General features: G+C 36.5%; 1 protein-coding gene across 2 annotated transcripts in view; it reads right to left on the bottom strand.

Moving 5' to 3' along the window:
- ELMO1 (engulfment and cell motility 1) overlaps positions 1-27,091 on the bottom strand; it is a 300,993-nt gene that overhangs the window by 20,106 nt on the left and 253,796 nt on the right. For both annotated transcript variants that reach the window (XM_063304033.1, XM_063304034.1), the window contains exons 17-18: positions 3,771-3,934; positions 1,298-1,410 (exon numbers count right to left, since the gene is read on the bottom strand). In XM_063304033.1, coding sequence (XP_063160103.1) covers positions 1,298-1,410; positions 3,771-3,934 — 277 coding nt within the window. The remainder of the gene's footprint in view (positions 1-1,297; positions 1,411-3,770; positions 3,935-27,091) is intronic.

Raw genomic sequence — 27,091 nt, 5'->3', positions numbered from 1 at the left:
AGACTCCATGAATTTCCTTACCATTTTCATCTTCTCTCACTACATTTTCTTTAAAAATGATAGTATTTCTTGACAGTTCAGGTTTCAACAGAGGTACAGTATATACCTACTCATTATCTTTTTAAAATGAAGATAGCAAGGACTTCTCTTTCCTAGACCACCTTTATTTAATAAACAGGATATATAATGTGGATCTGTCAAAAATGCTATATTGCTATACCTGAACTTAGTTCTTCTTCCTATTCACTTAGAACAAGGTCAGATAACAGTGATGTAAACTTCAGAGGTTGCCAAATATTGAGGCTGAAGCAAATCTAATAGTCATAATTACCACAAGTGGGGAAAAATATTGGATACTGTTTGAATATTTTCTATGAATATGTACCATGTTTCAGTTGTAATGCTGCAATCAAACTGTCAATATTGTATCTAATTATATTTATTTTGTAGTACTTTCAGACTGTTTGTTTGCTGGAGTTTCTACTCCAACTTATTGTTTCAAGAATCCATGAACTGAAAATATATGATGTGTGGAAATGAATCTCAGATAATGGTTCCATGAAGCTTTCATGTGAAATGCCATATACTTATTCTATGGCTAAGAAAAGTTAATATAATATTCCTAAAATCTTTAAAAATAGCTATTTATATCACAGAATGGAAAAAGGAAAAAATAATTCAACTCCCCCATCCTTCTAACTTTTAAGAATTTTTCCCCGAAACGGTAAAGATAAGAAACCCACATTTTATAGCATGAAAACAGAGTATTTTAAAATAGTCTTAAACTTAAAAGGTGCAATGCTGATTATAGTTTTCTGACTGCTGTGTCTATGAACTCTATCAGAAAAGTTCATTCAACAGAACTTAAATTCAGCCTGGAACTAGGGCAAAGTTCTTGCCATAAAAATTAGTCCCGTCTCTTTTTCTTAACCAAATTTGCAGATTTTAAATATGTGCTGGGATCTCATCATCACAATGTATGCTTTCCTCCCCCTTGGGAACATTCCATGGGTGGCCACAACCAAGGGTTGTTGGTGGACGGGAAGAAGCAAGACACGGACCTGCTGCTTTCAGCAAAAGGTTTATATTTACCATAATACCATAGCTAGCTTTAAAGTAATAATAAGCCTTCCTGACTATCATACAGCATTATAAAAGTGGCACTTTAGAAGCTAAGAGACATTCTCTTCATCCATTCAGAAAGCACCATAACCACAGAATGAAAAGGATATTTTTATTAAGAAGGGAAAGAGAAGCAGGGCAAACAAGAAGCAGGGGAAACAGTCCCGGTTAGTACCTTGCCGCCGTCGACTGTTAAGCTTCCGAAAGCAGGTTCCTTCAACAAGACGATTAAGACGCTGCTGCTTTATCAACTCTAAAATTTCAGGCTGAATCTTCTCTTTTAGCTCCCTGGAAGGAAAACACAAATAAATAGAGATGGTCTCAGACCTACATAGTGAGAGGTTCTTACAATGAGAAAGTCACACCATGCAGTTGATACAGGCTCTTTCTGGACAAGCTTATGAACTCTAATCCATTTATTTGAGGAAGCTAGAATTTAAACTCTGCACTGGATGTAAAACATCTTTAGATAAGATGTTGCTTGTTCTACCTCTACTTAACAGAAGCTTGAAGAAGCTTGATAACGCTGCCAATTCTTTTAAAGAACAATTTGCGAGGGCTACTTTGGGCTTGATTAGGCAATTAATTGGCAAATCATATATGTGCATAAATATCAAACATTAATTGATCACCAAAGAACTATTTTTTGTATTGAACTTCTGCTGATAAAATCTTGCCTTAGACCAGTGTTTCTCAACCATGGCAACTTTAAGGTGTGTGGACATCAACTCCCAGAATTCTGGGAGCCAGCAAGGAATTCTGGGAGTTAAAGTCCACACAGCTTAAAGTTGCTAAGGTCGAGAAACACTGCCTTAGACTGGGTGTATTTGACTATGGATGAGGCCACATGGCTGGGTAATTAAAGACATGAGCCTTTGTGTACCCCCATATTTTCCTTTTTAGTCCTTTCCAACTGGAGGTGCCCTAAACTACTATAGCCATCATCCCCAATTCTCCTGGTTAGGAAAGAAGTACTAGGTTCTTCTGACGCAGTACTGAAATTAGAAAAGAAGTCTGCATTGTACACACCAAATACAAACTACAGTTTCCCTTCACCAAATATTCTTGAGAACAAGGGAGAACATCTGCCTCGACATTCAAGAAATCATCTGTCCTTATTTCTGAATACTCCGAACAGTATTTTAAAAAGAACTTGAAATATCTCTCACTTATATCCTAAATAAACTTTTTTTTACATACTGACTATCTTTCTCCGAGAAAGATTTATGTTCCGTATGAAGTGAGAAATTTATCCCACCCATAAACCTAAACATGCCCCACATCATTGACTTTGCTCTCTATTTGTTCCACTTCCTGAAAAGGGAATATTGCCTCTGAGACACTGCAATGTACCTGGAACTCTGGGTGTTTGGACCAAGCTGACTGAAGGAATTAATTTTAACCCCTAGGACTCACTCCGTCCCCAAAGAAAGACAAGGAACAAGATACAGCATGAGGATGAAAAGGACTGGTGCTTCCTTGAAAGTTTCAAGCAAGAAGCATAGCTGTTTACTAACATCATTTCTCCCACAAGAGAGGCCAATATTGTGTTGCAACCTTTGACAGCTCTCTGATGAGTGTATCTTCTCTCTGAATGCCTTTCCCAACAAAGACCTCCTGATGCAATCCTGATTTCTGAATGTATAGAATTTTGTTTTGGTATATTCTAGTAATATACCAGTCCTGTTAAGATCAAATGTATTGATTGTAAACTACCAAGAGACTTCAGAAATTGGCATTATGTCAAGCCAAATAAATAAATCAATAAAAGTAATTTCAGTTTGGCAATCAAAGAGACTACAGAATTTTATGGTGCACTGAGAAATTACATTACATATCAATTTGCTCAGGCAGAGAAATGCATGGCTATCTAACATTTAGTATTGATGCCACATTCTGACACTTTAATACCCTGAATGGCTCAATTAATTATTTTATGGATAGGGTTAGATATGTTCTGGAAATATGAAGATTAAAGTTTCCAATCAAGAAAAATCTATAAATGGCCAAGGCTGACCAATTCCTCTATGCTCTGCCACATGCATACACATAGTCTGGGATCAATCATGGTGCAGTAACAACGACATCACTCTAGTTAATATGAACATAAGCAAAGGAGTAAAATGAGAATTGATTTCTATTTTTTAAAAAAAATTGAGCAAGAAATGAAGAGAGCAAAAACATCCTTTTCAGGGCTTCTCTGTTATTTCAAGCTTCTGTTCCATACTTCATTTGACTGGTTCACTAATGGTAATATTTTGCTTTCTGTCAAGAACTGGGAAGGAGAGAAAAAATCATAGAGAAGAAGGAAAAAAGGACACACACACACAGGGGGGAAATGTCAAAATACCATTTGCTGCAAATACATTATCTATCTATCTATCTATCTATCTATCTATCTATCATGTATGCTATTTGTCTCCCAATGACTGTACAAGAGTAGAAGAAAGCATTTTGGTCTACATAAAGGGTCATATTTGTTTATTCCTGTAAACCCTCATGAATGCATTCCAAGCAAATGTGAAAGCTTTTCTTTAAATCATGGCCCTACATAATTTACATTTCCTGGGGTTATTTCTGAAGAGGTCACAAATGTCAGTCATATTTGTTGCAAGAAGGAGGTAGATAAAAAAAACAAGGAAACCTACAAAATTGGACGAGATTGGAAATCTTCCTGGTTCATCCTCTCAGACTGACGGATTTTCAGTATTTCTGTGTAGCTCAGATTCTGAAGTTTACTTTTGAACTGATCCAGAGAACTAGGCTTTGTGGTCAGTGCTCTCATTATCTGCTCCCTCACCACTTGCATGACCTGTGGAGGAAAACAAAGGTTGCACTTACATCAGAGTAGCACTCTCCTTGGATAATCAAGCACCAGTTCATTCTAGAAGCCACCTGCAGCTGCTTTTCAAAAGACCTGAAATGCTGTAACTCTAACTGTGTTATATTGATCAGACATCTCCAATTTTACCTTTGGTGAACTGGGAGGTACGTGGCACCTGATTTTTTAAAATAAAATACAGACCAATTACTATGTTTGGCAACTTTCCAGCTGTTGTTTCATTTTAAATAAAACAATCTAAATTCATAAGTTAATTTTAAATAAGACTAAACGGTTATTCTAGCCTTCGTGAGGATTCAGGCTCCATATGATAAAAAAAAAGATGGTAGTCCAGTCAGTTTTTTTCAGCACAACCTACTTCACAAAATTGCTGCTATGGAAGTAATATGAAGGGAGCTCCCCATAAGCCACCTTCAGGTCTTGGAAGCAAAGCAGAATATAAACCTATCCAGTAATTCACTAAGTCAGTTGGTAAGTAAATGATGTGACATATAGATAGCATCTACATTTGTGTTATAGCTGTGCCATGAATACTGCCTAAGTTTGTGGCTTCTTTTTCTCAGTATAGAAGGACATAGCAAAAACAAATCAAGGTTCCAAAGAAAAAGTGGAAATTATTCCACAACGAAACGTGAAGAAGATACAGTACATGTTTTATTTTCAAGGACCAACTATGTTAAATTTCGTAAGATTTCATTCCTCTCCTGTTGTCAGTTAGCTCATAGAATCCTTTATGCTAGAGTTAATTCCCCTCTACTCAATGATTCATTCATATACACACACGCGCACGCGCGCTTGGCTTCCAACAAAAATGTATGTAAAATCTGTTTATTGAAGGTCTTATATTTTTTAAAGAAGTATTGCTCTTAAACAAAAGTAAATCAAGAGAGGCTCTGAGGGAGAACTATGAATGATATAAACTAAGAAGTAGAATGATAAATAATTCAAAAGCAGTTAATCTGCATATCAAAACCAGCAGAAAAAGTATTATAGAGATGCAGTTCATTAAGATGACTGAAAGCCAGGAAATGGGTCTTTGTGCAGGTGGTGGATGGTGGGGAATCATATCACTTCAAACAACTATACATCATATGTTATTGGATTGCTGTCAATCCTGATAACATTAAATACTTTAAAATATTTGCATAATTATAACCCTCTAACCATTCTATCAGCTGTGGAAGTTTTTTAAACATTGCTCACAAATTTATCACTTCTAAATAAAATAAATACCCAAATTCAACTTAATGAGAAATGTTTAGCAACATGCTGAATACTCAAACTAATTTTATAACTCTTTCATGCACCATGAGATCATAGCTTCTAGCATAGTTTTTGAAGAATATATTCACAAAAAAATTGTTCATCCTAGTCTGAAATAAAACCTGGAAATGACAATCACAATTCAGGCCATAGTAAATCTAAGCTGCACCTCATAGAACTGCATTTCTGGAAATAATAGTAATAATAATAAAACAACAAACTTTTCAGGATGAGTTATTTTATGCAGAATGTAGAAAAGAAGGAAGAAATGAAAGCCAAATGAATTAAAGAGATAAGGTGCTAATGTTAGTCAGGGCAGATTTTACCTAAACTATTTTTCATTTCAGTGTTATTTCTTGCCTTTTGGGGGTGGGGAGGGGGCAACAAATGCACAGTACTCTATTGCTGAAGACAGACATTTCAGGGCAACTCAGTTTTTCCAGTAAAGATTAATTTGTTCCTGATAAATTGCATTCATTTGCTGACAACTCGTTCAAGTGTGTTCCACTCTGACACCTAAAGATCCCCTTCCCCCCAAATTTAAGTAGTACTCTATTTACATTAAAAGCTATTTTTCTACCCATATACTGTAGTACTTTCCAATATGTTTGCTGGCCTTGATGTCTGCCAGTGCAATAATAATTAAAATTAACAGTGCAAAACTCTTTGACCATCACCATTTTAACTGTTAGAAAACAGAGTAGGTATTACGTTACTTATTTTCAGCATCTTAAAGAATTTCCAGATAAATGAGATAAAATAGATTTTTCCACTTGCTACTGTGCTGACCATAAATAGGAACCTGGCATTACCTTTAAAAAACAAAACCTGTGGCCATTCAGGACTAGTAGAAAATGGCAGATAATTCACTAACCCAGATCCAGTTTGTGGGTTAGATTCAAAGTGTGAGCCTTCCTATCTAGTTTAGCAGAGCCCTGTTGTAGACTCTGCTTTTCCAGGAACTATGCTCCTCAGCGTATAAAGAGGCAAACTCATTCTTCATGCATGGAGAAAAAGAGAGTTAACTTGCCACAGAGGGAGAGACAATATATGTAGAAATTATGTACATATCTTTATCTATATGCCTAGGAATAGACATGGCTATAGTTTGTTTTCACATATATACTGGAAAGTGCATGCAATTGCACAAAGGCATTTTGTGAGGTAATTCAGTACATAAAGGGTAGCCAAAGAAAATAGTGCTGTTTCAGGATATAGAAATGTTCTACACTGTTGGGGATGAACACAATGGATGGACAATGTAAGTTTATGCACAAAGTTATTGCCTGACTTACATTAACTGTAAAATAATCCCAACAGAATAAAGACATGAGGCTTCTTCAAATGTAATAATATGTATAATATTGATTTTAATTAATATAAGGCATCCCTTAGACTTTACATTACTTATTATTTGATATAACTGATTCAGATGATTCTTGCCTATGAAAGTTCACATTTCAATAGACAACATTTTAAAGTGCTGAAGGATACTGTTTTGTACCAAGAGATTTATGTATTTATGGACTGTTCAGCCTTTACTTGGAGATCTGAAAGGAGCTACAATCAGTTGATTTATATCACTAACATAACTGGATCCAAGACACTTTAAACACAGTGTTGCCCAATCTCAATCTATGGGTTAATAGAACTAAAATCTAGCAAACAACACAGATATTTGTTTGGGCAGGACGTTTATGCTGTTTTAGCATCTAGCCAGGAGTATTTTCAAGCCACCTGTTACCATGTAAGGTTAACTATATGTATCAATTGCATTAAGTTGAACAGTTTGTCAGCTTCTGATATATTCTCTTCATTACCATCTTTGTGATGCTCCTGGCCTTTTCTAATGTTTAGTTTCATAATGCACAATGTATCTATTGCTTTTTCTCAGAAGATGGTCAGATGTATTAATACGTTTTCTGCTGGCGAGCAGGCTAATCAAGTACAATCAAAACAATAAATAAAAACTAAGTGAGAATATGCCATTTCTATACTTTTCACATTTGAAAAGTAGCACTTAGCTGATGCCAGGATAAGTTATCATTTTACAGCAATTATCAGCAATTAGGGGCCATCCACACTAATTAATTAGGAGAAACTGCATATAAATTCCTCAGCAAGATTTCTACTGAAATTCCTTACACCACTGAATATGTTGCATTTTAAATGGTAATGCAATTTCTTATTTTTATATCAATATAATTTAAGCATTATTATTTACTAAAAAAGAAGCCCTAGGTACCCGTTCCTTTCATGAACTACAAGAAAAAAAGCATAATCAGTACAATTATTTATTTGACTCTTTTAAACATATTAACTTCTAACAGTATTTAGAAAAGATTTATTTACTCCTAACTAACCATTACTTCTTGTTTAAAGATTCATTACTTATTAAGATAAATACATCTAAGAGGCTACTTCAAGTTCATGTACTATTATGTTTTTTAAGATAACATACAAATAATGATTTTTTACAGACCATAAGGCCATTTTTCAGCTTGGTCTCAGAATGTGGTTAACCTTCATTAAGTTTTGACAACTTGTTTATTATATAAATCACTTTAGAACAGCTTTCAACTGATTTGTTGAGATTGTAACTCCCACAATTTTAAGGAATGCACGTTGTCCAAAGATATATAGAGAAATATCATTCCGCATCTGATGTAAAAATGAGTTTTTTGATCAATGAAGGAGAGGTTTTTAGGGGATCATCAATGAGTGGTTGGAATTTAAAATATTTTTTATTTAAATTAGAAGGCCAAATACATTTGTTTGATTTATGTCTGTAAAGTGTACAAGGCAGCTGAGAAAAACCAAAAGGAATTCAGTTTCCACAGGACAATGATCTCACTGAGAATCTGAAAACTGATGTGCAAATGTTTTCTATAAATATTGTTCAGAAAAAAGGGATAATTAATTACTGAAATAAGCACATTAACTTATTGAATTGCTAGGAATCCATAAGCAAGGAAATAAGAGTCTGCTAGGAGTTAAATATGAACACATGACTTGTTTAACAGTAGTCTTAAATTGTAAGAAATTAACTAGTCCACAGGCATATAGGCAAATTTCATCAGATGTATACTTCTTGCACAGCCTAACACCATGATTTCCCTGTGTGAATTTTGTCTGTTGGCTTCTAGTGACAATAACTGAAATTTAGTGGGTGCAATGAGACAAATGAAAGGACCTAATGCTTTTGTATCATTAACGGATAATCTGCAGAGGTATTGACATTGAAGAGGGAGTATATAGCTTTCGTTGGACTCATTTTTAAATATAAAAATATTTTTTTAAATATAAAAAAGTAATCATCTTTGGAAGCTTCAAGATATTCATTTTATCCATTAACTCCCCTCTGAACTCCCTAAAAAGGCAAAAAGCTGGGCCAGATTAGCTATTTTGTGACAGCACCTGTAATGTTCTCATAATAATCCAGATGTGCCCAGATGCTCGAATATTTTTGGGGCCCTGGACCTATAACATAGGAAGTTTTACTATCCAAACAACAGGATGTGGAAGATGAATATGACATTGGAACTGCTTCTTAATTAAATTAAATGGGCATTGTTCTGTCTCTTCTCCTAACCCATATTTGACTGAACTGTAACAGCAAGAACAGCAGCAAAAACCATGAGCCATATTTGGCTAGTAATGCATTATTTAAGTATCTTCCCAGCAGTGTTTTATCAATCCTTTTTCTGTCTCAGGAAAGGAACTGAAAAGGAATTATTCCATCCAAAACAGGTAGGGTTTCAAAAAGGATATAGCACAGTAGATCACTGCACCACTTTGAAGGCTTTTATTCGGAAATATACCAACAGACATACAAAAAAAAATCTATGTTGCATTTATTGATCTTATCTTTGCCTTTGATTCAATTGACAGGTCTTGCTATGGGAGAAACTAGCAAGGAAAGATATCGATAGGTACTTTCTCAAACTAATAACTGAATTACATTCTGATATTACAGCCAGAGTAAGAATGGGCCACAAGGGTCCTTGCCAGACCTTATTTCACTGGAGAGAGAAGTCAAACAGGGCTGCTTACTTGCTCCTTTCTTATTTAACTTTTATATTAATGATGTTGTAGTGACCATGAAGTCACAAAGTTTTTTATCCCCCTCACTTAATGGACAGAAAAAACCAGTGTTAAGATATGCCAATGACATGATTCTTATTACTTGTACCAAGATTGCCTTAGAAGATTATTGGCCAGACTAGCTGATTATTGTGATAGGGAAAAACTGAGGATAAAATATAAGGTAGGTAGTGGTCTTTGGCAGAAGTAATGCTAAACACAGATGGACAATTGATGTCCAACAAATAGAGCAATGCCCCTCTTGTACATACCTTTCATAAGGTCTTTATATGGAAAACACATTTAACAACTGTCTTAGCAACTTCCCAGTGTACAGTAGGCACTGTTCTGAACTATTGCTATTGTAAAGGACAGCAGTGGGTAGTCCCTGCCCTTAAAATATTTCAGGGCAAGGTGATAGCCCAGATGCTGTATGGGGCTGAGATCTGGGGGTGGGATGAGGAGGTTACTCTCCAATTGGAAGTATAAGGAAGATTTTGGGCCTCCCTCAGGGCACCCCTGCTGCCTATTTAAGGATGGAAGTAGGGCTGCCTTCCATCACTGTTAGAATATAACTTGTATTGTTTGGGCATTATAACAAATTAGGAAGCCTTCAAGAATTCCACCTTGTCAAACTCTGTTTTATCCATTACATAATCAGGAATGGATTAAATTTTTGTTGCCCATCCTACAAATGTATTCCCTACCACAGTTGGGGAAACATACCTCTTGGAAAGAGAAAATATTAGAGATAGGCATTTTGAAAGAGATGCCAGTAAAGATGATCCTGAAGTACAATCATCCAAAATTTAATTTTGGTACCATCACTATAAAGAACATAGAAGCCTCTCCCAGCACCTGGTTAATATTACCAGTCCCTCATTGAGAAGGTCTTTTACAGCCCTTCCCCTGCTGACCATGCCCTCAGTATATCTCTAAGGGAGATTCTGTAAGCACCCTGTCGAACAATACCTCTGTCCTTGTGGTGTTGGTAAAGTGGAGGACATTATTCATTATGTCTTCCACCACCCCCCATTTATAATGAAATTAGAATCAAATTATTTATGATAGATGAAGTCAAGGGCTTGGATCTTGAAGAACTGAACTATTTCCTTGCAGATGTGTTTCCAACTGTTAACAGTCACTTTTGCTCTGCTGTCATTTATAGAAATAAATATTTAAGTTCTTAGTTGTAGCTCTAACTTTATCTTGCTTTAACTTATTATATCTAATAGTCTTTTTATTATTTCATTTTATAATCTTACTATTCTACTGTCATTTTATTGTATTTTATGGTGTGCTATATGTTTTGATCTATGGTTACAACAATAAACCTACAACTGTGTTTCTTTTTTTTTATAAAGAACTTTATTATTTTTCAGAGTATAGTAAAAATATAAAATATAGAATATAGAAAAGCTAGAGTACAGAACTAAAGAAAAAAGAAAAACTTTAAAAAAACTACAAAGAAAAAGAAAAAACTGAAGAAGTGTGAAAACACAAGAGAAATTTTTTTTAGAGTTACAAAAAGAGGTGACCTCTGACTTTTAACAGCAAGGATATACAACAATGTTCCATAATCAATCCCTTACTCTATATTAAACCAAAATCACATTATTTCTATAAATCATTCCATTGGCACATTATAAAATCACTAAATACAGTTGCTCCATCCCCTTATATTAAAATAAAAGATATAAATATAAATTTATAAACCTCCTAATCAACTACCCCCTCAAGGATAACCTTTATTTAATTTATTTCCTTCCTACTACTATTCTACACATTCCTGTCTACTATAATAAAAATCAAACTAAAAAGCATATAAATTGTCTACCATTATACTTAATACAACAATTTTAATAATCTTAATCATGTTAAACCCAAAACCAAATAATACTTTTATACCTTAGTAATCTTAATCCAAATCATTAAAGATAAATGAAATCAGCCAAACCCTAAAAGCAATCCAAATAGATATTCTTAAACTTTTATCTGACTTCAAAATAGACCAAAGCATTTACATGTCTCCACAATGCGCACGGAGCATTTTTCTTACAAAAATCAAACAGCCCAACTGCCCCCCTCAAAAACTCCGACTTCTCTTCAGGAGACCTCCCATGTATAATAACCCCTTCTTTTCCATGGCATTCCATCAGAAGATCAATTTCACTTATGACTTGTAACTCGATTTCTCCCTTTAATTTCTTCAACTTGACTATCCAATCTTTCTCCAGCATTTCAACAGAGACATTTCTTCAGTTCTATCCATGACATTCCCATCCAACTGACACATTTTAAAGCTCATGTTTTCCACGTCCTGAATCCCTTGCATAAAAACTTGGTAAGAATCAGAAAGAATCTGTTTGAAATCTCGATGGAAGTCAGAGAAAGTTTAAGATCCTCCATGCCTCAAGCAGTAATTATGGCACACCCTAGGAGCTTAACCAGCAAAAGTTGAGGATATGAAGGAGTTACAGAATATGTTTATACAAGTCAAAGTGGTAAGAAGACAGTTCCCCAGGGAAAGGAGAAGCAGAAAACTGAAAGTTCAAAGCAGCTGATTCAACATGTAGGAAACTATTAATATCTTCAAATTCAGTACAAAAATAATGACAGGGAAACAATTATTTACTCTCAATCCTTAATATTTGGATGGAAAACAAGCCAAAACTTAAAAAGATTTTTTTAAAAAAAATTAATCCCCAAAATAACGATAAGCACCAAGAAAACCGCTTCTCCTTGCTGTAGAAAGCCTCTCTTAGGGTACATATACTTTAAAAAATATATAAATTGGGTGATTTAGAAATGGGATGGCCAGCCTTAATGTCCCATTAAGGCTACAGTGCGGCTTGGAAAATGGTGAGGTCCCAGCCTCCTGGCTACTCTTACCAGTTGAGCGTGAACTCTGTTTGCAATCTCCTGGCTGCAAGCCACCACCCAGACGACAAATGGGGTGATTCCAAGTGTTTTCCTTTCCCGGAAAAACACTTCTGCGCTTAAGGAAAAAGTGTGAGGTTTGAGCCCACTTCTGACTCTGAAAACTAAACATATGTGGAGTCAGAAGGGGAAAACAAAACCTATCAGGAGGGACTTGGAGAAGCTGAACCAGGAAGTGACTCAGCAGAGTGGGAGAATTTGCAGACATGGATTGGACAAACTCCGGAGGGGGATTTGAATCCTCCAAGCAGTGCACGAGACCGGAGAGCTGAGAAGCACGTGAATCAGAAGGCAGCCCGATTGGCTGCAGAAGAGAAAAGGCGTGGAAAGGAATGCGTTAAAAGGCAAGCGCACATTGAGCAAGCTGCCAGAGACAACCGATCCTTCGAGCTCACAGCAATTGCGGAAGAGTCCTTACCAGCATCATAAAACTTGCCTGTAGCCAGCGTGGAACCAGCACCAGCATCTTCTGCCGCCGCAGACCTGCCTGCTGCACAAGCCACTCTAGTCGAGCCTCTGCCTGCCATTCCTGCAGAGCACAGTCTCACATCCAGCTCCAAGCCTCATTGTATCGCTCCAGTGCATTCCAGGTGTGCTGCCAGATTCAAGCCTTGCCTAGACACTCCAGTCCAGTCCAGTCCAGTCCAGTCTTGCTTCCAGACCTCAGCCTTGTCTAGACTCTCCAGTCCAGTCCAGTCTTGCTTCCAGACCTCAGCTTTGCCTAGACTCTCCAGTCCAGTCCAGTCCAGTCTTGCTTCCAGATCTCAGCCTCACCTAGACTCTCCAGTCCAGTCCAGCTTAGCCTCCAGAGCCAAGCCTTGCCTAGAGGTTCCAGTCTAGTCTTGCTTAGCCTCCACATGTCAGCCCGGTCCTATCTGCGTGCCAGTTCACAGAACCTTGCCTCCAGCTTCTGCCTTGCCATGCACTCCAGCTTCACCAAGTTTGACAGCTTCGATCAGAGAGTTAGCTGAATTCTGCCTTGCTGTTCTGCCACAGTCTGATCCTGAAGCCTTGACTGTTCATCTGTCATTGCCAGGGTGGTCTTGATTGAAATTGCTTTGCCTTATTTATTCACCAGGACTTTACTGTTGTAAATAGTTTTAAATAAAAAGTTTGATAATTTGGTCTGGCTGCCTCATAGTCTGAACATGACAAAAACCTGCCTGAGCCCAAAAAAAATGCCACATTTTCAGTTCTGCCCACTAAGCCCACAGGCACAGCTGTTCAGTCTGCCATAAACGTACAGCTGTGATTCTCGAAGAGGGAGAGGAGCCTGTGTTCAGGAGCCTGTCATGTTCAATTTATTAAATGTTAAAATGGAAGGGGAAGCTCCAACTTACCAAGAGTAAAATGGCGATGCCACTCTACCATCTAAGTGTCTCCTCATGATCCTTGCTGGCTAAGTATGCCAGCCAATAATACAGAGAAAATACACTCTTCTTTATTTTGTTCACATATCATGTAGCACTGAGCTTAATTTCTAGCAAGAGCTTTTTCCAGTGCCCTCTCAAAATGCAATTGTATTTCACTGGCACACTGTCCTCTTAAGTCATGCAACATGAGTCACAGATGTGAATTAACAGCATATAGTGCTCCAGGTAGAGAAGGAAAGCCTTCCAGGTGAGAAGACAGCATGATTATAGTCCCAATTTTCCAGTCTCTCAAATGAAACATTTTAAAAATGATGCATACAACAAATACTATTACTCCCATACCCATTATATGAAGCAATGGATTGATTATACAAGTAAAAAAAAACGTATTTTCTGGATAGGGTTAGAACAATGCCTAAATCAAGGTACTGTTTTCCTGCACTTTGTGGACTTTACTTACTTTTAAGGAACTATTTTAGTTCCTAGGAATTTTCCCAAGAATATCATTTCTAAGAATTTGGGCAGTAGTTTGTTTTTAAAACTCTTTTTAGAAAATACTAAATCTAGATTCTCAGAAGCTGGGGTTGCACAACAGCTTCTACCTTCTTTGAATCCAGTTTAAGTCCTTCAGCTGAGACAATATGTCCCTTCACGACCAAAGTGACATTTGGTCTTATTTAATTTCTAGCTAACTTCCATGCATCTTGCATGGTATGAAAAATATTACTTCTGTAGGGAAAGGAGGATGTTTATCATCCTCAGATCAATACAATTTGACTTTATTAATGTATTTTTTGGTAAAACCAATAGGTATATTTTTATTGTACCTTCTTGTGCTTCTATAATACCATTTTTCAACATTTTGCCAAATTCAACATACTGAGAGCATGTAGAAGATCTACATGTGGTCGTTTCAGATGTCGGTTTTTATGATCTGTCACTTCCTGCTCTTAGTACTAAATATTTTTGTCTTCCTTTCCTTCTTTTCTACAAAAATACAAAAAAATTCTACTTCAAAACACCAGCAAAGGCAGCCTTAAGTATAGGAATATACTGCTTGGAATAAAAGAAACGGCAAAATAGACAGTTTGAAAAGTGTGACTTGGCAGCAAAGGTTAAGTAAGACAGCCAAGGAAAAAGGATTTCAATGAGAATTGACTGCTCCCTTAGAAAAGCAAGCTGAGCAAATAAAACTAGAAGAATATATAGATATCCAGTTGGCTACAGACACAGCTAATGTTCATGGTTGTCTTAGATTGGATAAATCAGTTGAATCCTCCAGCATGAACAAAGAAATCATTCACAGGTTATAGTAAGTTGACAACAGCACATCAATCACACAGTTCTCTAAATATATACTGTATGTGTATGTGTATGTACGTATGTGTATACACACACACACACACACCGTATCTATGTATGTATGTGTGTGTGTGTGTGTGTGTGTGTATGTGTGTATATAGGGGGGGGACTTCAAAAAGATAATCTGAGAGAAATAAGCTGTTCATCTCCCAAAGGCCCTAGGAAGATATCATCAATCATTTTTGTAACCCCTCCCCCCTCAACTAATCAATTGGCCATAGGCAAAAAGTATAATGGCAATCAGGGAGGCTGGGCAGAAGAGACACGGATCAAAGATAGCTCTCTACCTGGAACTCTCTTCATTCATTCGAGTTCTCTGGATAAGCACCTCCATCTACTGATGTTATGCAAATTATGACTTTCTTTTGCAGATATCTGGATAAAGGCTTTTTTTGTATACAGCCACCCACATATTGGCTACTATATTATCCAGAACCTTGTTAATGCAGGATCATAACTTGTATGGAAGCCATAAACTTGAAGGACAGTAGTTTGGTCTATAGAATTTGACATCATTCAAATAAAATTGGTGGGACGTGGAATACATTAAAGAAGGGCTAATGCCTGTGAATTCAGCTTAACTTTATCTTGCAAGATTGCTGCAATCTGAAAACTATACTGTAATGGGATGTGTGTTTGTACAAGAACAGCTGGGGTATGATGGAGTTGACCACCTAGCTTTCATGAGATTGTCTCTAACTACAAACCACTATTGCACCCCCCCCACTCCAGGCAGACTGTACTTGGTACATGGCCACTACTTTTAGTACACTATGCACCTTCAGAACTCTGCCACTGTCTATAGAATCTCTCACTGCACTGTGTTGTTCACAAGAAATGAAGTGATAAACCACATCTGACATTTTCAGAAACTTAGCCAAGATGGAGAAATAAGAGTGTGTCCAAGTTAAACTCCTTTTACAATGACAGAGCTGATTCAGTAAAAATGCACGGTTTTATTATGTACACCAATGTTACAGAACCATCTGGAGTTGAAAGCCAAAGGGAGAATGGCATCTGTAAAGCCAGGAATACACAGATATAGAACATTTTGCAACAGTTCAGATGATTCCATAAAAAAAAAAAAATCCAAATCTGGTTCTCCAATTCCAGATCTCTGGGAATTGGAGGCTCTGCTTATCTGGCTTTGTGACAGCTGCTTCTCTCCAAGAAAGAGAAGGAATAATAAAGGAAAAATTGAACTGCCCCATCCTCTTTTTTAAAGCCCACCTGAGAGGGGAGGTTTCCTGCTTCTGCTTGGTTCTTCAGAATTTGATTTTCCCAGGCTCTAATGGTCTCTGCTCACTAACTAGATTGATAGGTGTAGTCTTGACTGACAAATCAGGTTCATGTTTTCTTTTAAATCTTTTGTATCTGAATCTCTTGAGATGGGATTTCTCTTCATGCACTACATCACCAAAGGACTTAACTATTTTATTCTTTTTTTAGCATTGCTTTCTAATTACTCAGGTTAACAGCCTGGTCCTGTAATACAAGTTTCTGTACAACTGAAGAAACTACTTCAGATGTTATTCAGTTTCACATGTACTATATGGTCATTATCTGATGCAAAAAGTATGTGCCCATTTCACCGATCATATGCCAATTTCTCTAAATACAAGTGTGTGCAATTTGTATTCAGTGAGGCTGAACAAGGGAGAAAGATGAGCAAAAGAGAGATACCATGAGCAAAAGCTGAATGGGTGAGAAAGACCAAGTGAGCATGGCAGGTGAGACAGTCAGCATGTGAGGAAGATAATCTGCAGATCATCTGTGGGGTGTGAGCTTCAGCATCTGATAAATTGGTTGAACAGAGACTTCCTAGTTAGGCAGGAGATGAAGGAAGACCCCATACATCCCACAGATCAGGTACTGACTGATGTCTAAAACCATTAGTCATAACTCACCTCCTCTCCCAGCCCCAGCTCACATGAGAGAAAATGATGGGATTTCCCCACTGATAGGAAATCCACCAATCACTTCCCTTAACTTGTCCCATTATTAGAGCCGTCAGGACAATACCATTCAATGACCTTGTTGCCAAGATATTGGCTGCTGGGACAGTACTAATCATGCTGGCATACTTTTGTGCTCTCTGATTAGAAGAAAGCACATTAAGCTGGCTGCCTAAAACAAATGCAAGTTTACAACTTTTATTATTCACTTTCTGAATGAAAAGCACCACTCATTTGCATATTTACATACCCACACATACCTTCCCAACTGAAAGTCTAGCTGGTCAGGTTAGATTTCAATTTCAGAAGAATAAAGGCAGGATGGGAACACAGAACACTTGTTCTATAAGATGATTCCATAGGAATACAGTTCCCATACATGTTGATTCCACAGGACTACAGTTCCTATACATCTTTATACTTTTCAACAAGGCTTGACCAATCTTTCAAAGCTTGATCTGTCCCATCTTGGCATTTTTATCACACCTACTGTTCTTTTCTGCCAGAGTGCCATTGTCTCATCTAGTTCATACAGGTACTATCTATTGTTTGTGGAACTATCTGTGTGTGTGTGTGTGTGTGTGTGTGTGTTTTCAAATTCTTTGGGCTAGTACATATCCAAATGCTGTTTAAACTGAAACTGAGCAAGTCTTTCTTCCTTCTTGGCCTGCTTTGAATTGGTCCCACATACACCATCTTCCATTCACAAATACATAGCTTAAAGCTGCACATTATCACTTTGTTATGAAATTATATAATGATTGGATTATATGCTAGTGAAAATATACTGACTCAATATACTCATATAAACCCACATAATGAATGGATCATTCATTATGTGGGTTTATATGGTCATTATATTCTATCAGTAGTAGTATTTTTATTTATGGTCACTGACTAGTAGATATAGCATATGTGAATGCAGCAAAAAACAATCTTTGTTGTTTATTTGTTTAGTCGCTTCCGACTCTTCGTGACTTCATGGACCAGCCCACGCCAGACCTTCCTGTCAGTCGTCAACACCCCCAGCTCCCCCAGGGACGAGTCCGTCACCTCTAGAATATCATCCATCCATCTTGCCCTTGGTCGGCCCCTCTTCCTTTTGCCTTCCACTCTCCCTAGCATCAGCATCTTCTCCAGGGTGTCCTGTCTTCTCATTATGTGGCCAAAGTATTTCAGTTTTGCCTTTAATATCATTCCCTCAAGTGAGCAGTCTGGCTTTATTTCCTGGAGGATGGACTGGTTTGATCTTCTTGCAGTCCAAGGCACTCTCAGAATTTTCCTCCAACACCACAGTTCAAAAGCATCGATCTTCCTTCTCTCAGCCTTCCTTATGGTCCAGCTCTCGCAGCCATATGTTACTATGGGGAACACCATTGCTTTAACTATGCGGGCCTTTGTTGTCAGTGTGATGTCTCTGCTCTTAAAAAAAAAAAACAGTCTCCAAAACAGAAGAGGGAAACTACTTTAACCTGATAATATAGCATAAGGAAATTAATTTGGGTTTTTGCTTCTGAGTGACATTTCTTCAGCCTGATACGTTTTTCAAAAAAGGTGTGATTAAAATGGTGTGTAAATCACTACAGAAATTACAGTATAGTAAGTTATGGCCTACGTCCTTTATTGCACGAGATTCACAAGAGCAAAACATTCCGAGTAAGGGATCTTATGATGTCTACCATCAATAATAACTGAAGTTCTGCCATGTCTAATGCTTCTCAAGGACTGGCAACAGTCAATTGGACTGGTATTACAGGGATATCTCTGCTGCATAAGGCACCTTGGGCCCACACTATTTGCTTGCTAACACCCTACATCCAGAATTCTCTGTTTCACGACCTCTCAATATAATTTGATTTGCACTCTCTCTGCTGAAAGAAATTGGAATAGGGACCCATTTGCACATAGTTCTATAATAGCACCGTTACCTTTGCCACAAATAATTTCAGTATGGCAGATATAGTAAAGGTAAAGGTTTCCCTTGACATTAAGTCCAGTCGTGTCCGACTCTAGGGGGTGGTGCTCATCTCCGTTTCAAAGCCAAAGAGCCGGCGTTTGTCCGTAGACACTTCTGTGGTCATGTGGCCAGCATGACAGTCACAGAACGCCGTTACCTGCCCGCCGAAGTGGTACCTATTAATCTACTCACATTGGCATGTTTTCGAACTGCTAGGTTGGCAGGAGCTGGGACTAGCAACGGGAGCTCACCCCGTCATGCGGATTCGAACCAACGACCTTCCGATTGGCAAGCTCAGCAGCTCAGTGTAGAAAAAAGTTGAAATAGTAGTAACACTTCTTTGTACCACTAGCAATATATAATGTAAATGTGCATTTCTCTATTCAAAAGAATGGAATGTCATCCACATTCTAACAGGTACTAGAAAAGAGAGAGGAACATTCTAGCTATAGTTAACAGGAATCAGAGACACTGAGCTTCAGTATATGTTTCCATCTGAGGAAAGGAACTGTATTATTCTCCCATCCATCAGTATAATGGAAGTATCATATGCATTCAGTTTAAGCAGCAGATCTTATGGGGTTTCTATTGAACCAACAACATTCCAATTGACAAACTGGGGTACTAAAAGGCATTCTTAGCTTGTATCCATTACTCCAATGAAGACTATTATAAAACTAACTAATTGGAGTGCAGCAAAAAGGTATCTATGTGAACAGCTGAATCTAAATGACTAGTTGGCTGAAACTGCCTCAACATAAAATAGAGTCACTTAGATATTAAATTAGAAAGGTAGACTAATGATGTTTAAACTGTCATAACTATTGCAATTCTTAAACCAATTCACAAATCACTGCACCCAAGAAGTGTTAAGAAAACTGTGGTTTACTGATCCACCCAGCAACTCTCTTATTGGAAAGCTTTCACTTGCTAGTACTGTGCATGAGTGACTCTTTCAGCCAAGAGATTAAATCTGGCCACAAGTTTATTTTCATCAGAGCCTGTCTACATTACTTAACACACCTCCAGTGCTTTTGGTTATACTTCCTTTACAATCTCATAATGATTTTTTAAGATATCCAACTTCAGTCGGTTGACAGTCAATTTCTCTCTTTCTGTGGTGTGTATAAAATATATATGGAAATATATCTCATATATAACTTGGGACAAATCTGTCTTGGAATCTCTTCCCTGAAGCTCATTCTGTTTGGTTTCGGTCTGTCCCTTTTTCACTCACTGTCATCTTGTTATTGGTAAACTGAAGGGGACAATATTTCTAACAAAATATGGAGGAGGATTTAGAAAGAGACCTCTGTTCAAATGTATCAGGGTATGATACACATACATTGATTGATACACACCTACTCCAGACATGCCTGTTAACTAAAGGTGGGTAAGTTGTGCCTCTTCAGGTGTTGCTGAAAAACAGTTCCCAACATCCCTCAACGTTGGTTGAAACTGCTTGGAATTATAATTTGGTAACTTCTGGAGGGACTCAGATTCCTTACTTCTGCTTCACTTAGTCTACTATTTAGCAGTGCTGTGAATAGAACCCCAAATTCTAGGAAACAGTTGCAAATAGGATTGGCCAAGTGCACAGTATTCATTTTATGTAAGTGTTACAGCACAGAGTAGCATGAGATAAAAATTTAACATGGCTGTAAGAATACTGAACATGTGCAGGGAAATTGAAAGGAGTATGTTACTAAAAATGCATACATATTTCTGTTCTCAAATTACATGGCCATATTTGGATTGTAAAAGTATGGGCATTTTACTAATTTTTCATGAGATGTTGGAATTCATTGTCAGCTTCAAGGAATAGTAGCAACAGTGTTAGTTTTTTTCTTCATTTTTAGAATATAGTAAATGTTACATTAGCTACTTAGGTTTCCAAATGTAAACAAAGTGCCCAGTAACAACTCCTGTGGTGCCTGTCAGGTTTCACGTCCCACTGGGTTTTATTTTTTAGATTCCTTTACTTATTTAAAGAATGGAAAACTAGCATGCTACAAAGAAAAACATTAATCCAAAGAATTATATGCATGTCCAAGAATGCTTCTACAACTTACATATATCCAGAAAGTCTTAGAAAGGAGTATGAGTGCATCTTAGTGTTTTTCTTGAAGGTGTGGCAATGTGCACATAAAATAAAAATGCTATAGTAAAGCAAGGGTCCCCAACATTTTGTGGCTAATGGATAGATCTGAAATGTTGAGAAAAATGTATGGCCACATCCATCATTTCAAAGACTGCCCATAACATTTTCCCAACATTTTCAAATATATCTACTGGTCCCCAAAAGTTGGAAAAACATACAGTACTGTACCATTTTTATTCAATTTTCAGTTTTTGAGCTGGTTTTCAGGAAGGACATAATTGCCACATTGTATGGAATCAAGGCAAATTAAGCTTAAGGCAGGATCAGATAAAAGAAAATAAAGTTGAGGGAATTACATAGGGATGTAATTAAGAAGCAGCCAGGATATGCAATGGGATGTGGCATGTTAACTGTGTCAGGGTGGCTTGCAAAAATTTATTTGTGGGGCTTCCAAACAAGAAATGGCGAACTGAGATGACTCTGCTAAAAGCAGAGCCAACACCCTGGCAAAATGAAGAACCGGCAAGTAGTCCGGCTCTTTGTAATTCCTCTCTGGATGAGGAGAGGACTTGAGATTGCCCTCAAGCGCTCCAGACAGTTGCTCCTCATGAGGAGACCACAAGACACCATTCTCCAGGGATTTTAGAGCTCTGGGAGACAAAGGAACACCATCTTTGCCCAAACTGCAGTCAGCACCTTCAAAAGGGCACTGGGCTCACATACTTCCTTTTCTAATCACTTTTGGAGATTGCTTGTTGACTGCTTTTCAGCTATTAGGAACCTTTGGATTGACAAGTCTGAAAATACCAGGTGAGTTTCCTTCAATCCTTAGCAAAAGAAGTTTTAAATACAAATTTGCTGTTTTGGAATAAACAGCAAAAAGGTGATTAGAACCCTGATTTTGGAAAGTTACAAATGACTAATGGTCCTGATGGATTTGAAATAAGATTTTGGAATTAATTATAAGAACCCTTTCTGTGGGAAAATGCTTTCGTTTTGATTTTTTTTTTTAAACGATAGAATGGGACTTCAGAGGCTGGACAGTAGAAGGAAATAAAGATTACAATTAAAGGAGAAGAACACTTTAATTTGACTTACTAATATAGAATGGAGCAAAACATTGGATATATTGAAGGATATTTTTGAACAGACCCAGAAGTTAATTTTAAGAGTGTCTGCTTCTATAGATAGACTGTGTTTAAAAGGCGTTATGGAAGAGGAACAAGTTTTACCAGATAGACTACAGATATGAAAGTGGATTTAAAAATGACTGGCTACAAGAATGATATGGAAAAGGATGCTACACTGGACATCCAAAAGAAACCTGCTATGTCTTAATAATTAAAAGGGATATACAAATAATAAACCAAGAGAGTGACCTGGATAATTTTCCTATACTGGATTTATAAAAGAGGCTTGTTAAAGCTCTGAAGAATTTTGTGAGAAGGGACAAAGAAAAAATTAAAAGAAATCAAGTTTTAGGACATTATTTGAAGGGACTAAAAATCAAGATTGTTAAAAGTAAAAGGAAGGAATATAAAGGTTTATTTGATCAAGATTAAAATAGGTATGTTGTTATCTCTGGTAACCCGTAATGGACTTTTGCTGATCAGGACTGAAATGAGGAAGTGTTAAGGATTTGTTTATAGATAAGAGATGGGATATGAGAAGAAGAGATCATTTGTTGTATTTTAAGAGAAAGTGCTAAGTTACTAAAATTGTTTATACTTGTGATGAAGGGGGATGTAATTTCTTTATATATTTCTTTACTATATTCTTATTTTTCCTTTCCTTTCCTTTCTCTTTTTTTCCTATACCTTCTGTTTTTTTATTCTTTTCTTTTTTAGTTTGTATTAGTTTTTTATCATTGTAAATATAATTTTTAATAAAATTAGTATTAAAAAAAACCCAAATAGTTATTTGCCAATTGTAAGATTCATTTGCAAAAAACCAGATAGTGATGGTATACAAAAGTTTTTTAACTTAAGATCTCATGTGTCAGTAATCAGTAAGCAAGCCAATATTTTTTGCAGGATCAGAATCCATACTCTAAAATAAACTTGGCCTTTAGTGAAGTATCACAGGAAGGAATATGTTTGAAAAGTAAACAGTTGAACACACAATAAGAGAAGGAAGGAGATAACAAATTATTTCCATGGATGTAACAAATTACTTCCATGGCACTTCATCGATCAAGAAAAATCATAACACCATAAATCTACTTCCTCCAACCTTCCCAATCCAAAAATGGAAGGCAGGCTTGTTTTTATAAGACACATGTTCACTCCTGTTGGACAACCCAGGATATGAATGTGCAGATAAACTATGAAGGAAGTACAGTTAAGAATAAGTATGGAGACTCTCCCTTCTAAGCCTTTTACTGAAGATAAATTGTCTCCTTGTAATTTTGTCCCAACTAATATAAGCAAAAGCAGACAGTCAGAACAACATTTATTTAATCAGTCTGGTTTAGAAAATTAAATACCCTTATTACTTCTCATAGATCATGTCTTCCTCCCTACAGTATTATTCTTTTCTGTCTCATTCCAGAACATCAGGATGGCTATTTTTTCCCCTTTCTCTGCAGCACAGTAGGGAATGGAATACAGATGAACATTTCAGTCCTACCAATCAATCTTGTTTTAACGATTTCTCTTAAAACAGGGTTTCCTTTGGTAGCTTCCTCTCTCTGCCCCTGCAGTTCTGTCTTTGTGCAATAAGAACTTTATTCATTCTCCTCGAACAAAACAATTAGCATAACTATTGTCAGTTTATGCAAACAATGGGTGCTAAGATGGACATTCTGCATAAACATTCACTTGGTTTAAAATATGGTGTTTTTTTTAACATACTCTTCTCTGTCCCCAATACTTAATAGGATTTATGCTATAGTTTTGTTTTAGAGATTTTTACAGGACTGACCAATGTATAAGATTTGTTTTGACATATCTAGTTTGGGCAAGTGTGATTTTCTTTGGAACTTGCCTGAAGAAATGTAATTTCTTCAACACAAATGTAAAGTGCATATGTAACAACAATCTACATCTACCTACTGTATATAGCTTTGAATTGGAAGTAATCAGCACTACCCCTATGACAAATCAATTAAATGCACTTAAAACACAGAACATTTCAAAAAAGTACAGTTCCTTTTCTATTTCCTAACACATTTTTTTTATTTTTTCAAAAAGTTGTATTTTTATTAAGCACTTTTGAAAAAAAGAAAAAAAGAATAAAGAAAAATAAAATATGAAATGAATAAACAATAATTTTATAAGCATTACAGAATTAGGTTAACATTCTCAGTATTTCATTAACATGTTTTAAGTAACTGAATAGTAAGTAAATAAATAAGTTTATTGTTGTAACCACAGGTCATAACATATGGAATGCCATAAAATACAATAAAATAGCAATAAAATAGGGAAATTATAAAATAAAGCAATAAAAGAAGTATTAGATGTAAAAAGGATACAGCAAAATAAAGCCAAACTACTTTCTAAGTTTAAATAACAGCACAGTAAAAGTAGCAACTTGGTTGCTGACAGCTGGGAACACATCTGCAAGAAGATAGTTCAATTTTTCAAGGTCAGAGCCTTGAGTTCACCTGCCATTAATAATTTGGCCCTGATCTCATTGTGAATGGGGCAGTGGAGGACATAAAGGATAACATCCTCCACTTGACCAACACCACAAGGACAGAGGCGTTGTTTGACAGAGAGATTACAAAATCTCCCTTCGAGAGACGTGGAGCGCATGGACTGCAGGCGAAGGGAAGTTAAAGCCCTTCTCAGTGAAGCACTGGTTATGCTAACTAGGTACTGGGAGAGGCTTCTATGTTTTTATAATGATGATACCAAGATGAAAATTTGGATAATTGTACTACAGTGGCATCTTTATTAGCATCCCTTTCAAAAAGTCTATCTCTAATATTTTCTCTACTCCAAGATCTAAGCTCTCTGAAAGGTGGTAGGGAACACATTTGTAGGATAGGTAACAAAAGTTTAGTCCATTGATTCCCAGCTATGTAATGGAGAAAGGAGCGTTTGGCAAGCTGGGAATCTTGAAGGCTTTCTAGTTTCTTATAGTGCTCCAGCAATGCAAAATGCATTGTAACAGTGATGGAAGGTAGCCCTATCTCCATCCTTAAATAGGCAATGGGGGTACCCTGAGGGAGGAGTAACTGAATATAATATCTGCCATTATATTTTTCCGTATCTATGAATAATTATTTTAAATAGGTATTTATTTTTTCATCAAATAGATTCCTAGATATTTAACCATTTTAGCAGTGATATTAAACCCTGTTATTTGGTACAAGCTTTGCCTTTCTTCCTCAGTTAACCCCATCTCAACATTTGAGTTTTATCCTTATCGATCTGATATGCTGATGTCAAACTGTATTAAGTATGTATTCCATTATCAATTGTAAATGGTTGTTTGGTTGAGTAGTTGCAAATGCATCATCAGCACATCATCAGCACATCATTTCAATTTATGTTCTTAAGTTGCTAATTATTTCCTGTCAAGGCAGACCAGACCAAAAAACAGACTTCATGAAAGACTAAAAAAAATAGTTTTATTTATATTGTCTGTAGTAACATAATCTTGCAAGTCTAATTGTGCTTCCCCTCCACCCTCTTTTATGTGAATTAGAGTGGTGTCTGTTTGAGATGTTTTCATAATTCTGCCCTATTGTTTGGAGTTAAGCAATGGTTCCCTTTTTGTTGCTTTGGTAACAGATCTTCCCCCTCTCCATTAAGGTAATCCTTTTTATATAATCTCACCTGCCAGCCTCAGTCCCTCCCCTCATATTCCCAGAAAAATTCAAGTCAGGCTGTAGGAACGAACTGCAAATGGGCTGCTCCCCCTCCTCTGCTGGCAGCTGCCCTAGATCACTTGACAAGTCCTGTAATGCAGCTGTGACTCCCGCTGCCTCTTTTATATTCTTGTGAATTAGAGGGGCGTCTGTCTAAGATGGTTTTGTAATCCTCCCCCATTATTTGGACTAAGCAATGGTTCACTTTTTGTTGCTTTAAGAGATCTTCCCCTTGTCCATCAAGTTCATTCTCTTTATTCTGTATAATTCCTGAAATGTTATATTCTTGACTTTGCCAATAGCTCTGATACCAATAAGTATAAGGAAGGAAAAAGGAGACAACCTGGTCTTAGCCTCTTCATTATGGTATATTTTGGTGTTAAAAACGTGTTTACTATGGCTGCTTGTTTTTGATAAATATTGTGAATCCATGTGAAAAAGTTAGAGCCACAATTAATCTTTTTCACCGTTGAAAGTATGAAAGACCATTCCAAGTTATCAAAAGCTTTCTCTGCATTGAGAAAGATCGAAGTGTATGTGTGCGCGCGCATGTGTGTGTGTGTGTATATATATACACATACAGTATATGTGTGTGCATATGATCAATAACATTTAAGTTATATCTGATGTTGTTTCTCATGTATCTCTTTGGAAAAAGACAATCTGATCAGGATGTAATAATTTAATTAAAAGATCATTTATTTTCCTTGCTGTTGTAAGCAAGCTTGTAGCCTACATTCAATAAAGAAATAGGCCTATACAACTCTGGATAAGTTAGGTTATTTCCTTCTTTGTAGATCAGAGATGAAAGGTTATTTTTATAACAATGACCTAACCTTGATATTGTTGAACCATATCAATAACAAATAATATCAATTACTGTTGAATAATAAATTATTTTAGTTAGTAGTTTAACCAAAATTGTTAAACTTGTCTTGGAAATTCTTGTACTATATTACAGAGATATTATCAGTTGTAGAGCTTTGTTTAATTTCAATTTTTTAAAATTCTTTAGTTTCATTTTCTGTCATGGGGTTATTAAGAACTTTCTCGTTGACCTGTAAATGTGATAAAAATGTATTGTTTTCATATACGCTTCAATCTTTTCCAGATCAGATATCTGTTTCCTGTATAATCTTGAGTCTGTTTACTATATAATTTCCTATTTAATCTTATATTTAACAATCTCCTTCATTGTGGAAACATGTCTAGTTCCACCCCAAGTAGAAATAATAGTTCTTTTGCTTTATTCTTTACGCAATTAGTAAGCCAAT

This window comes from Candoia aspera, chromosome 4 (assembly GCF_035149785.1).
Source record: "Candoia aspera isolate rCanAsp1 chromosome 4, rCanAsp1.hap2, whole genome shotgun sequence".
In the NCBI taxonomy this organism is placed as follows: domain Eukaryota; kingdom Metazoa; phylum Chordata; class Lepidosauria; order Squamata; family Boidae; genus Candoia; species Candoia aspera.
Note: the sequence above shows the minus strand (reverse complement) of the source record. Positions and strands in the feature narration are given on the sequence as shown.